Source organism: Balaenoptera musculus, chromosome 15 (genome assembly GCF_009873245.2).
Source record: "Balaenoptera musculus isolate JJ_BM4_2016_0621 chromosome 15, mBalMus1.pri.v3, whole genome shotgun sequence".
Classification (NCBI taxonomy): Eukaryota; Metazoa; Chordata; class Mammalia; order Artiodactyla; family Balaenopteridae; genus Balaenoptera; species Balaenoptera musculus.
In genome coordinates, this window is record NC_045799.1 from 88,169,219 (window position 1) to 88,181,663 (window position 12,445).

Here is a 12,445-nt window from a genome sequence, read left to right on the forward strand (position 1 = left end):
TGGAAACACTGTTCCCACACTCTTGTTATGAAGATTCCTTTGGCCTGGATCGCCTGTCCTGACCCCGTGCCCTCTACCATTCGCAGCCAAGACAATTCAGCAGCGTGAAAACAGGAGACAGGAAGGGGGAGCTCTGAGAATTAGAGGTTTTCCTGGAATCTCCCGGGGTGGGAGAGGGATGCCATCCAGAAATAACGGTCTGGCGTGGTCGAGGCAGAGCCTGGGGGCGGTCATCCCACCGCGCCCTGGGGGGCCCTGGCTCCCAGCCCCCCCCCCCCCGTGTCCTCTCAAAATTCCCTGAAGCGGCTTCGTGTTTTGAACCACCTGTATCCTGCCTCATTTGACCATTTGCTGCCAAAGGCGGAAAATCATCTCCGTGCCAGGACAGGGCTGCTCACTGGTCCCAGAAAACAAGGCCTGGGCCGCGGCTTTCTTGAAGACAAGCGGCTTCTGGTGGCTGCGCAGGGAGCCCGGGGTCCTCGCCGTGACTGTGGACCCTGGGCCAGCCACTGTCTGTAGGGCCTGTGGGCCATTCCCAAGGCCAGGTCACTCCGTTATCTCGAAGTCAGTGTGTCCAGAACCCAGCTCACGTCGACCAGATCGAAACCAAACCAATACACAGAAAGTGGCAAGGGTGTCGGGGGATGGCACCGCTGCCGGGAGTGGCTGGTGGAGACCGCTGGGAGGTTCTTCGCCGAGCTGAGCACGAGCCCCCGTGGGACCCAGCATTCCCACCCCAGGGGTGTCCCCAAGAACTGAACACAGCCCCGAGACGCAAACCCGCACACTCACGTCCACGGCAGCGCTACTCACAGCAGCCAAAGACTGGAGCCAGCCCGTGTCCACCAGCTCACTAATGGATCACGGAGATGTGACACAGCGGAGTACGATTCGGCCTCCAAAAGGAGGGATGTGCTGACACCTGCCACAGCATGGGTGCCCCTTGAAGACAGTGTGCCGAGTGGGAGAAGTCTGACACGGGAGGGCACGTACCGTGTGATTCTGTCCATGGCAGTGTCCAGAATGGGCGGATCCACGGAGGCAGGAGGTAGGTTAGTGGGTGCTAGGCCTGGGTGGAGGGCCTGGAGGGACTGCCGGCGGGGTACCCGGGTGTTTTGGGGTGATGAAACATTTGGGTCTAGCGGTTAGAGATGTTGGCATAACACTGTGAATGCACTGAATGCCACAGGGTCGCACACTTTAAAGTGGCTGATTGTTAATTTCATGTGGTGCGAATTTTACCTCAACTTAAGAAAAGTCCCCTCATTTGCTGAGACAAGCGCCTGTCGGCTCCCTTGCTTCTACGGGAAGCCTGGGGTCATTTCCTCCCGACCTCACCTCCATCCATCACTGCCCACGTCTCTGCCCCGTGTCACCATCACCTCCGAGCGCGGTCACTCCCGCATGGCCTGACTTTCCGGACGTCCTTTGGTGGCCCGGGGCCTCTGCTGGTTCCTCTCTCCTGGGCGCTGGCAGAGCCCCGGTGTCACTATAAACAGTTTACACTGCAGTGCAGGGGCCTTTCCCACTCATGTCTCCAAAATCCCGCTTTAAGACCCCACTGACTCATTTTTGTGTATATTATTGTTCTTTTTTTTTTTTTTTTCTGGCCACACGGCTTGTGGGATCTTAGTTCCCCCGACCAGGGATTGAACCCGAGCCCTCGGCAGTGAGAGCATGGAGTCCTAATCACTGGACTGCCAGAGAATTCCCTTACTGTTCTTATTTTTAATAATTTCTAAGAAAAAAGGCCCAGAGTATCTCACTTGAGATGCAACTGACATTTCTATTGATAGTGAAAATTCGTGGTTTATAAGAACAGTCAGTGACGTTTGTAATGATTTCCATAAAAGTGGGAGTCTTACCGACAGTCTTAACTTTGCGTAGAATTAACGTACAATGTAAATAACACGTTTTCGGCGTGTCACCCAGTAATTCATAAAGGGTGGGAAATAACCCAGTGACTCCCGGCTCCAGGGAGATGTTGGCGCTGGTCTCAGAAAGGATGAGATGGTTGTTGTCACGGTAACAGAAGAGTGACGAGGTGAGTACTTGGAAGGCAGTTCTGGAGCGATCGGTGGTTGCTGGTGTGTCCAGAGCTGACCCTCAGGGAAACCCCTCCTTCCTGCCCACCAGGCACCTGGGGCTGTTCCTCAGCCTTGGAAGCGTTGGGTGTTGGATGAAGACCCTGTATATGTTGGCGTGAGTCGGAGCTTCTCTCCTGGCTTTGGCTGTTCTGTAGGGTCGTGTGTAGGTGCTTGTAGAAAGGAACCAGCTGGTACCTCCTGCCACCATCCGGGGCCGTGTGCTGGGAAGCCCGGTCCCATCCACGGACCAGCTGGTCGCCAGGTTGCTCTGGGGACGTGGAGCTGGAGGGTCGGCCGTGGGAGACCCCGTCACCCCGTGTACCTTTGCACTTTGGGGATTTTGCGCCCTCTGTGTGTAAACAGAGTTTTTAAAAAGCAGTAATGAAAAGCGCGGGAAGAAAACGAGAGGTTTGCTTCCCTGTTGTGTGCCCACCTCCTGTTTCCAGCACGTTGGTGAACAGAGCGGGGGCACTTCCTGCCCTCGGGTGAACCGGTGGCACTGGGGGGCCTCAGAGGCTCGCCGGGGCCTGGGACCCTGTGGGCTGAGCCCTGGAGTCTGGTAGCTGGACACGTTGCTCAAAGTGTGAAGGAACAGAAAGCCTTCTGGAGCCAGGGCTCTGTGGCTGGCAGGGCTGTGGGTTGGGAGGAGGTGGGCTCGGAGGTGGCCTTGAAGTCCAGGAGGCGGGTCGGCGGGCCCGGCTGGGACGCGCTGGGTCCCCGGCCTTCCTGGGACCCCGTGGCCTCCCGGGACGGACTCTCCTGCCGAGATGGCCTCTCTTCTCACCCGCTCTGCGTTGTCCCCCCTCCAGGAAGAAAACCGGCAGATCCTGGCGCAGCAGAAGACAGCCTCCCAGCCGGACTCGCACGACGAGGAAGTGTCCCCGTCGCCGCCCAACCCGGTGGTGCAAGCCCGGCACCGGCGTGGGGGAGTGAGCGCCGAGGTGTACACAGAGGAGGATGCCGTGTCCTACGTGCGGAAGGTGGGCCTCGACCCCGCCCCTGCCCCGCGTCCCGCCCCCGCCCCGCGTCCCGCCCCGCGTCCCGCCCCGCGTCCCGCCCCGCGTCCCGCCCCGCGTCCCGCCCCGCGTCCCAGGCGTCGGGGCCTTGGCCTCCCTTCTTCTTCCGGAAGGTCGTCGTGGTCCCTGCTGGCCTGAGCCCGGTGCGTACCTACCGGAGGCTCTCTTGGGGGCCCCGCCACCCCCATGGTTCTGTGACCCCAGTAGGCTGGGGACGGGGCGGGACAGCCAGGTCCTGGGGTGCAGGAGGAGGAGCCCCGTGTCTAGGGCCTCGTGGGTCCTCTTCTCCTGGCTTCACCCTCGAGGCTGGACCCCAAGCTCAGAGCCGCCCAGGGGTCGCCCTCCCCCGACCCGGACACCATCCTCCCTCTCTCTCCGGCCCTCATGCTGAGCAGGGCGTGCCTTTGTCAGGGGCCTCCCGGTGTGGGACCCCGTGTGAGTCGCCACACTGGTGGCTGCGTGTGCCCGAGCCCTGCCTTGGACGTGGGCCTGCCATTCCATCTTATGCGTTTCTACAGCCAGCTTTACTCTTTAAAAAATTTTTTTTATTTTTATTTTTTGACCTATTACAAAAATTTATTTTAAAGTATGGCAAAATGTGCATAGTAGAATTTACCGTCTGTGTCAGCTCAAGCTGCTGTAACAAAAGACTGGCGGCTTAAACAACAGACATTCACCCTCTCACAGTCTCTAGGCTGGGAGTCCACGATCCAGGTGCCGGCAGGGTGGGTTCCTGGTGAGGACCCTCTTCCCTTCCTGGCCCCCAGGTGGCCCGCCTTCTCGCCTGTTCTCACGTGGTGGGCGGGGTGGGGAGAGCGAGATCTCTAGGTCTCGACTTACGAGGGTGCTGATCCTGTCTTGGGGGCCCACCTAAACCCAGTCACCTCCCGAGGCCCCATCACTAAACACCTTACCATGGGGTTAGGGCTTCGACACGTGAATTTGGGGACAGTTGGGCCACAGCACCTCTTTAACGATGTTTAGCATCCAGGTCACATTCTCACCATTGTGCCACGGTCACTGCCATCATCTCCGGCACGTTTCATCTTGCAAATCTGAACCTCTGTCCCTATGAAACAACCATGCCCAGCCCCTCCCCAGTACTTACTACTTTTATAATCAGGGAATAAAACTAGTAAAAGTGCAGCTTAAAAGCCCACCAGGGCACTTCACCTCTGTGGCCTTCCTGCCAAAACCCTGGACCCCTGTCTAGCCCAGAGGAGATCCCCAGACAAACCCAGATGAAGGGACATTCTGCAAAGTAACTGCCAGACCTCCTCTGAGAAACTGTCACAGACCAGAGGGGCTGAAGGGCCATGATGACTGCATGTGGCCTGGGTGGGATCTGGGTAAAACCAAGGAAACAGGACAGACGTGGGTTTAGTTGCTAGGATGGTACCCAGCTGGTTCCCTAGGTGTGACGTGTCACCACAGTAACCCAGGGTGTTACAGGAGGGGAGAGGGTGCAGCGTGTAGGGCACTTCCTCTCAAGGTCTGCACGTCCGAGCTGTTACACAGTTGTTGGAGCTGGAGTGGCTTTTCAGGGGGCTCCATCCTGCCCCTCAGGGATCTCTTTGTAAAGGGTTCCATGGTTTTAGATGCGGCGCACCCACGTGCGGGGTCCCGATTTCACCATCCACCCCCAGCCTGGAAGAGCTTTAGGGGCAGCTGAGCATGAGGTGGGGGTCATGTCCCAGTCCAGACAGCCTCCCCTCAGTGTATTTTAAGGGAGGAATCTTGGCGTTGGAAATGCCAGTGCTGGTCGTCAGCTGAACGTTGATTCACTGGACACACCTCGAGCTTCCCAGGCTGGTCCCAGCGGGCGTGGGGATGACTTTTTACCCACATTTTGGCCAACAAGGTCCAGGCCCCTACCCAGCCCTTCCATCACCACCTGAAAGGGTGGAGCCAGCCTTGGGTCACGGTATCTTTTTTTTTTTTTTTTTCCAGTTTTCAAATATTTCAACGAGTATTTATTACCTACAAAAAAGCCAGTGGAGTAAAGAAATAAAAACAAAAGACATAATAATCCAAGGGCCTGGAGGCCTTGTAGCATCTTCTACAGGCTCTGAAGCCCACCGGCGCCTGTCCACCAAGACCCCGAGTTCTGGACAATATGCAAACTCTCGGGTCACTCTGGGCCCCTTGTCTCTTCTTTATTTTTCAAATTTCCAAAAATTGTGACATGCAGCTAGCATTTCAAGATTTCTGTCTACCCTCATTGGTAATACCACCTTGAAGGCTGAGCGGCCTGCTTTCTCGGGATCGAGGAGGGGCCCAAAGGGCTAGCTGGGTCCAGGCCCTTTGACCCACAGGTCTGACTGCCGGGCTTCCCCGCAGGTCATCCCCAAGGACTACAAGACCATGACGGCACTGGCCAAAGCCATCTCCAAGAACGTGCTCTTCGCTCACTTGGACGACAACGAGAGAAGGTAGGAGCGGGAACGGGGCTGGTGGGATGTCCTGCTCCAGGGGACACGGGTCAGTTTTGGAAGCACGGGCTCATGGGGCAGGGGTGGCCCCCAGAGATTTAGCGCTGTGTGCACTTGGGCTGCCTCCTCCAATCTGGGTTGGGATCCAAAGTGCCTGCAGGCCAACCTTGTCACAGCAAGACATCTCTTCTGCTTGCAGAGGGCCTGCCTTGCCCAAGCTGAACTCACTGCCTCATGGGCTGACGGGTGAAATGCACGTCTGTCCGCGGAGCACGGGGTCCTGAGGGAGGGCGACTGAGCCGGGGTGACCCTCAGCACGGGCTGGAAGGGGCTCGGGGGTGGATATGGGGTGGGGGCGAAAGTTATTCCAAGGAGGGGGCCTGGGGGTAGTGAAGGGGCTGGGATGCTTTGCTTGGGAATGGGGAGCATGTAAATAATTGGGAAAACTGGAAAATTTTAAGCCACAAAGCAAAAATAATCACTGGGAATGTTTTGGGGGCAGTTCTTCAGGATTTGATTTATGCACATATCGTAACCCTGTATTGTCACAAAACGGAATGGCATTCTCCATAGTTTGTCACACTTGAGAGGTGGTGAGCGTCTCTCTTTGTCAGTAAGGGCTTTCGTGGTCTGTGGTCCCCGTTTCTATAGGGTTGTGTGATGTGACTCCTCTCCTGCCATGGCTGTTTGCATTTTTTATGATAAACAGCATTTTGATGTCATGCCCATACTCGTATGCTCGTCGGGAGTATTTGTCTGTTTCTTTAAGATAAACTCCTCGATGTGGATCAAAGGGTAAATGACGTTTGAAAAAAATTTTTTTTTTTCTGTTCTTGGCAAACGGTGATTCTTCATTAGAATAACTGAGCACATTTTGAGAACAGTCCATACAAGATGTGCACCTGACATGCAGATACACAGAGTGAAGGGAAAAGGCCTCTTTGCGTCCTCCTGCCCACAGTGACCACCAGCCGCGGCCTGGACCGGCCCCTCCAGGCCGTTCTCTGCATGCGTATCGTGTGGAAACAGGCGGGACACACGCACCTTCTGTGACGCGGGCCCGGGGCCTCCCGTGTGACCACTGTGCGGTGGTTGTGGGCGTGCAGCTGCATCAAGGGCTGGGTCGGTTTGTCCACCGCTCCCCTTGCCAAAGTCACTGTGGACGTTTCTAGTTTCCCGTGGTGCGGGTCTCCGTGAAGAGTGAGGAGTGGTGCTTTTGCGGGATAGGGTGGCTGGCGCCGGACAGGTGCCAGTGTGGGTTTTTAGGCTTTTGCTATGTTGTGCTGGCTGGTCCCAGGAAGGCCGCAGGGGCGTCCAGAGGACCTGCAAGTGGGGGTGGTCCCTCCCCGCCCACAGCGTGCTTCCCAGGCGGGGGCGAGGCTGGGTTGGCTGCGATCCAGGCTGAGGTGGAGATGCCCTGTCTGCAGAAGCCCGTGGCGTGGGGCAGGGGCGGGGCTGGCCGGTCCTCCGTCTCGGGCCCACCCGTCCGTGCCCGCTCCCTGGGGGGTCAGCCTCACCGCTGCCTCTGCTCTCCGGCACTTGCCGGCTCCTGGTGGATCCACGGAAGGTGGACACGTGGGACACCTCGCGGTCGCCCTCCCCCATCTCCCTCTGCTGGGTTGGCTTCCCCTGCCCCGGACACACCAGGTACAATCGCCTTAGTTCACGTTTGAGGAGAGAGGGTGTCGTTTCTCTGACTACTGGTGACACTTTGCTGGGTTCATGGCCTTGGAAGCTGCTGAGCGGTTCAGTGGCCTGGACTCTTCTGCCCAGAACAGAAGGGTTTGGGCTCAGAATCACAATGCTTTTCAGCAGGTCACACCCTTGCATGGCTCCTTCCAGCTCCCAGGTAGCAGCGGGTTCAGAAAGTCTTAGCTTAGGGCCAGCCTGGCCGAGGCAGCTGAGCTGGACTCCCTGTCGGGGCCGTTCCGGGTGTGTGTGTCCAGGAAGCGTATGCTGGGGTCCTGTGCCCTCGGCCCTAAGTTTGCAGAGCCGCACAGCTGCCTCTGCCTCAGGCTTCACTGCACCCGAGAGCCAGGCGGATGAGAGGAGGAGGAAGCAGATGGTTGGATTAAAATCCCTCTTTTCAAGGCTGGATCGGAAAGAAAGCTTTCACACGGGGAGTGTCTGCTTCAGATCTTTTGTTCTGCGCAGAGGAAAACACACTTCCCAGATCGAAGCCCGCACAGGCTCCCGTTTCTGGCCACGGCCTCTAAAGAGACGGGCTGACGGTTCAGGAAGCGGGTTCCAGAGGCCGTGGGCAGGGAGACGCTGTCCCCTGACCTTCCACGTGGCATCTCCCGGTGCAGCATCCAGGGCCTTTGCTTTTCTGTCTGCTGGACGCCGGGCTTCGCAGCTTTGTCTCTGCTCAGCTGCGGTCTGGCGCGTGCCGCCCAGTTCTTTCCAAGTTTGCAGGGCGTCTGGCGAGCCTCGACGTGTTGCTGCCTGCTGCCCTCTCTGCTTCCCTGCGTGAGTAGCGTAACTAGAATATTCATGTGGGTAAATCCTTGTGGGAGAACCGTGTGCTGCTTTATAACCCCTCCTGCTAAATTCAGGTTTAGGACAAAAAAAATCCCACGGTCTCGGGCTGGGTGCTTTTGCTCTTGCCAGTGTTTTCAGCTTGCGTGGAGCTACAGCAGCGGGGAGACAAGGCGAAGCCTGTGTTCCAGCCCTTTGCTTTAAGAGGAGGTAATGCAACGTGGCTGAGGGACAGAGCCCCTATCCCGAACTGCCGGGCTTCCTTCTGGATGGGGCGGCATTTCTAGTCGGCATTTCTCGAAGGCTTTCTCTGGGTCTGTGTGGATACTTTGGAGCCTCAGTTTCCACCCCCTAAATAAAAAGGGTGTCTCTTGGCCAAACCACAGCACCTGGCAGAGCTTCAGTTTTCTCAAGTGTCAAATGAGGGTAATAAAACCTACTTTGAGGCTTGCAGTGAGGATAGAGTGAGATAGTGTCCATGGGCGTATCATTACCATCATTATAATCACCTCCATCATCACCATCACCATCACCGTCATTACCATCATCACCATTGTCATCACAATCATCATCACCATCACCACCATCGTCATCACCATCACCACCATCTTCATCACCATCATCATCACTGTCATCACCGTCATCACCACCATCACCATCATCACCATCATCACCATCACCACCATCGTCATCACCATCATCACCATCTTCACCATCATCACCATCACCACCATCACCACCATCGTCATCACCATCACCAGCATCTTCATCACCATCACAATCATCATCATCACCGTCATCACCACCATCACCATCATCACCATCACCACCATCGTCATCACCATCATCACCATCTTCACCATCATCACCATCACCACCATCTCCACCATCGTCATCACCATCACCACCATCTTCATCACCATCACAATCATCATCATCACCGTCATCACCACCATCACCATCATCACCATCATCACCATCACCACCATCGTCATCACCATCATCACCATCACCACCATCACCACCATCGTCATCACCATCATCACCATCTTCATCACCATCACAATCATCATCATCACCGTCATCACCACCATCACCATCATCACCATCATCACCATCACCAACATCATCACCATCATCATCACCATCACCATCACCATCATCATCACCATCATCATCACCATCACAATCATCACCATCACCATCTTCATAACCATCATCACCATCTTCATCACCATCTTCATCACCACCATCACCACCATCATCACTATCGTCACCATCACCATCATCACCATTGTCATCACCATCATCATCATCATCATCATCATCATCTTTCTGGCCCTTTGACTTGTGGTTGGGGCTGAGTTAGTGGGCATCTCTCTGGATGCAGCTTTGCCCCTCTGAAGTTGGCTTGGCCATCCAGATGGAGCCCATAGCCAGACCCCTCCGCCCTTCAGTGCTTAGTCTGAGGAAGGGGCTGGTTTGGCCCTGAGACCACAGTCATTCTCTGCTCCATCCTGTGCCTGAGGTAGGTGAGTGGGCTCCTCTGGGCCTCAGGACACAGCAGGAAGGACTCTGGGAGGCTGGCTTGTCGCCCCGTCTCAGTGAACAGTGAGGGGAGGGCCCTTGCCCCTTGCTCCAGGCCAAGCAGCACATGTCCGAGGTGGGGCTGGAGCGGGATGTCCTCGTGCCCTGGGCTGGCCCCTTCAGAGCCCTGCTGAAGAGTTGAGTAGTCCTGGGGAGGGTCCAGGTTGGGGGCTGGCAGGTGCAGCCTCCCCACTTGGTTTCTGCTCTTGTGAGCAGTGGCAGAGGCTTTGTCCTGCCTGGGGACGCAGGGGCCCGAGCAGGCTCAGAAGGGAGCCACAGGATGCTCCAGAGCCCTGGCGTGTGCTGTGGCTCCCAGCCTGTCCCCCGAGGGTGCACCCAGGCCCGGGGGAGGGAGGTGGGGGCCCTTGGGTTCCATCAGGTCCCTCCCCGGCTTGCCCGCCCACTCGGGCGCCTGGAGATGGAGCGCCGCTGGAAGCCGGAAGTGTGACGATTAGGAGGCCCTGCGTGTGTGCGTCGGGGGCAGGGTCCAGGCAGTGGCACTGCGTTTCGGGCCCTCGGCCGGGGCTTCATTACCGGAGCCGCCAGACGGGCGGGCGGGGGTCAGCGCGGGCACCTCACCCTGGGGCGGCCTTGCTGGCAGCGGGCTGTGCTCCCTGCAGCTCTAGTTAAGACAGGCCTCTGGCTGCACCCCTAGCTGCACAGCTGTGTGTCTTCCGCCCACCCGCATGTCTCTGCGGTCTGTTATTCCACAAATCGGCCCGGGCCCCCGGGTGATGGGAAAAACACACCCGTCTGCTGAATTCACAGTGAGTGCAGGGGACAGAGTCTGTTCCTCCGAGCCACTTCAGCCCCTCTTGCAACCTGGCTCCAGCTTTGGGGTTTGCTGCCGTCCTTTCAGGCGGTACTAAAAACCAAGATTAGCATTTTGGAAAACGCAGGGCCTCATCCGAGGAGATGCTTAATGGGTTGAACTTGCAAAAAGTTCGATTTTCGTTTTGCACAAAGCCAGGTTCGCTCTGGGCAGAGGAGACCTCCAGGTTCGCACGTCGTGGGCTGTGTGACCCTGCGGGGTCGGAGCCGCGTTCAGTGCGAGGCTGAGACCTGGGACCCTGGAGCCTGCGTCATGGCGAGCTCTGAGCCAGAGCCCGGACCGCAGGCCTTGTCTGCAGCATCTTGTTAGAATGGTGCTGGCCTCGTTGTGGCGGCTTTGGGCAGATGAAGCATGGAGGCACACGGAGCTCAAGCAAGCTGCCATGGCCACCCAGCTGGGCCTGGGGGAAGCTGGGATGTGAGCCTCGGCGGGGACGGGGCCGCCCTGGGCTGACCTGCCTCCTGCCGTGATTGCATCACCCAGCTCCCTAATCTGTTAACCTCGCCCACGATCTCGCTTATTTGGTGCCATAATGTTTTAAAACTTGTAGAGTTTGGTGGTGAGAGGTCTCCAGGACGCTGCAGACACGTTTTCTCACACCAGCCGGTTCACTGTTGATGTCGCCTGACAATCACCCCGTAACGTGATTGGAGATGCCCGCAGGCAATGGGTAACTGAGGCCAGAGGGGTGCAAAGTGGGGCCATTTCTCTAGAATGGAGGGACCCTCGAGATGCTCTTGCTGGTGAGCTGACCCCACCCCCTCACGGTGTCGATCCAGCCCCAGGATGGAGGGACGCCTGGGGCCCTGGCCTGGCTCCACGCTTGAGCCCTGGTCACTACCAGCAGGAAGTTGCCTGCCAGCCGGGTGTGGGGAATTCACCAGCTGGCCGGGGCCCATCCAGCCTCTCAGCCGACGCAGGTACTCCCCCATGTGTCAGGTGGGGAAACTGAGGCTCAGAGAAGGCAGGTAATGGCCCAAGGTCACGCAGGTTCTGGGGGCAGCGACCAGTTTTCCGGAGACAAAGTCCCGCGCTGCTCACAGCTCTGTGGGGTGAGACCGCTAGTCACACAGACTTTGCTCTGTTTTGCCAGAGCTCGGGTCCCTCCCAGCCCTACAGCAGCCCTGAGAGAGGGACGCGGCCGCCACTCGTCCCGCGGAACGGGGGCCCTGGTTGAAGCGTCGTGCTGTCTCGTCGCTTTGGGACCCTGGACACAGCCCCCCTCCCGTTGAGAGTCCTCCCCAAGGGGACCCATGTTTAAAGAGTGAGTCATCCTTTCCTGGGACGTGGGTGGTCCCACCGGCGTCTGGTGGGTGCTGGGGGTCCACAGAGGAGGAAAGGGTCTCGTGTCCCTCGGGGTCGGGGTGCTTGCTCCGCAGAACCAGCGACCTTTGAACCAGGTCTTCAAGGACAGGCAGGAGGGGGTGGGACAGGCGTTCGAGTGGCGGGGGCACATGGGCAAAGGACAACGGGGCGAGAGTAGGCGCAGAAAATAAGCCGGGCTGTGGCTGGCGGAGCGAGAGAGTGAGGCCGGTGAGCTGAGTCTGGGTTGGGCCACGAACTCAGTGGAGAGCTGCCGCTTCATAAACAAAAGTCCAAGAAGAAGCCAGAAAGGTGCGTGGTGTCTTCCCTGCGTGGACAGTTTCTGGGGCGTCTTCCCGGATGTGGTCTCACAGTGGCCCCACAGCCCGCCCTGTTCCTCTTGGACCTCGGAGGGGCCGGCTTCACGTTCTGGAAGGTGTGTCAGGGAGGTGACCCTGCCTTCTGCTGGAGAGTGTGTGTGTGTGTGTGTGTGTTTGTATGTGGTGTGTTCATGGTATGTGTGTGTGTGTGTGTTCGTGGTATGTGGTGTGTGTGGTGTGTGTGTATGTGTGTATGTGGTGTGTGTGTGAGGGTGTGTGTTCATGGTGTGTGTGTGGTGTGGTTGTGTGTGTGTATGTGGTGTGTGGTGTGTGTGTGCGTGGGAGGTGTGTGTGTGGTGTGTGTGTGTGGTGTGTTCATGGTGTGTGTGTG

At 57.6% G+C, this 12,445-nt stretch overlaps 1 protein-coding gene across 3 annotated transcripts in view; it reads left to right on the forward strand.

Moving 5' to 3' along the window:
- PRKAR1B (protein kinase cAMP-dependent type I regulatory subunit beta) overlaps nt 1-12,445 on the forward strand; it is an 86,383-nt gene that overhangs the window by 11,182 nt on the left and 62,756 nt on the right. For all 3 annotated transcript variants that reach the window (XM_036824129.1, XM_036824131.1, XM_036824130.1), the window contains exons 3-4: nt 2,897-3,067; nt 5,444-5,535. In XM_036824129.1, the coding sequence (XP_036680024.1) occupies nt 2,897-3,067; nt 5,444-5,535 (263 nt within the window). The remainder of the gene's footprint in view (nt 1-2,896; nt 3,068-5,443; nt 5,536-12,445) is intronic.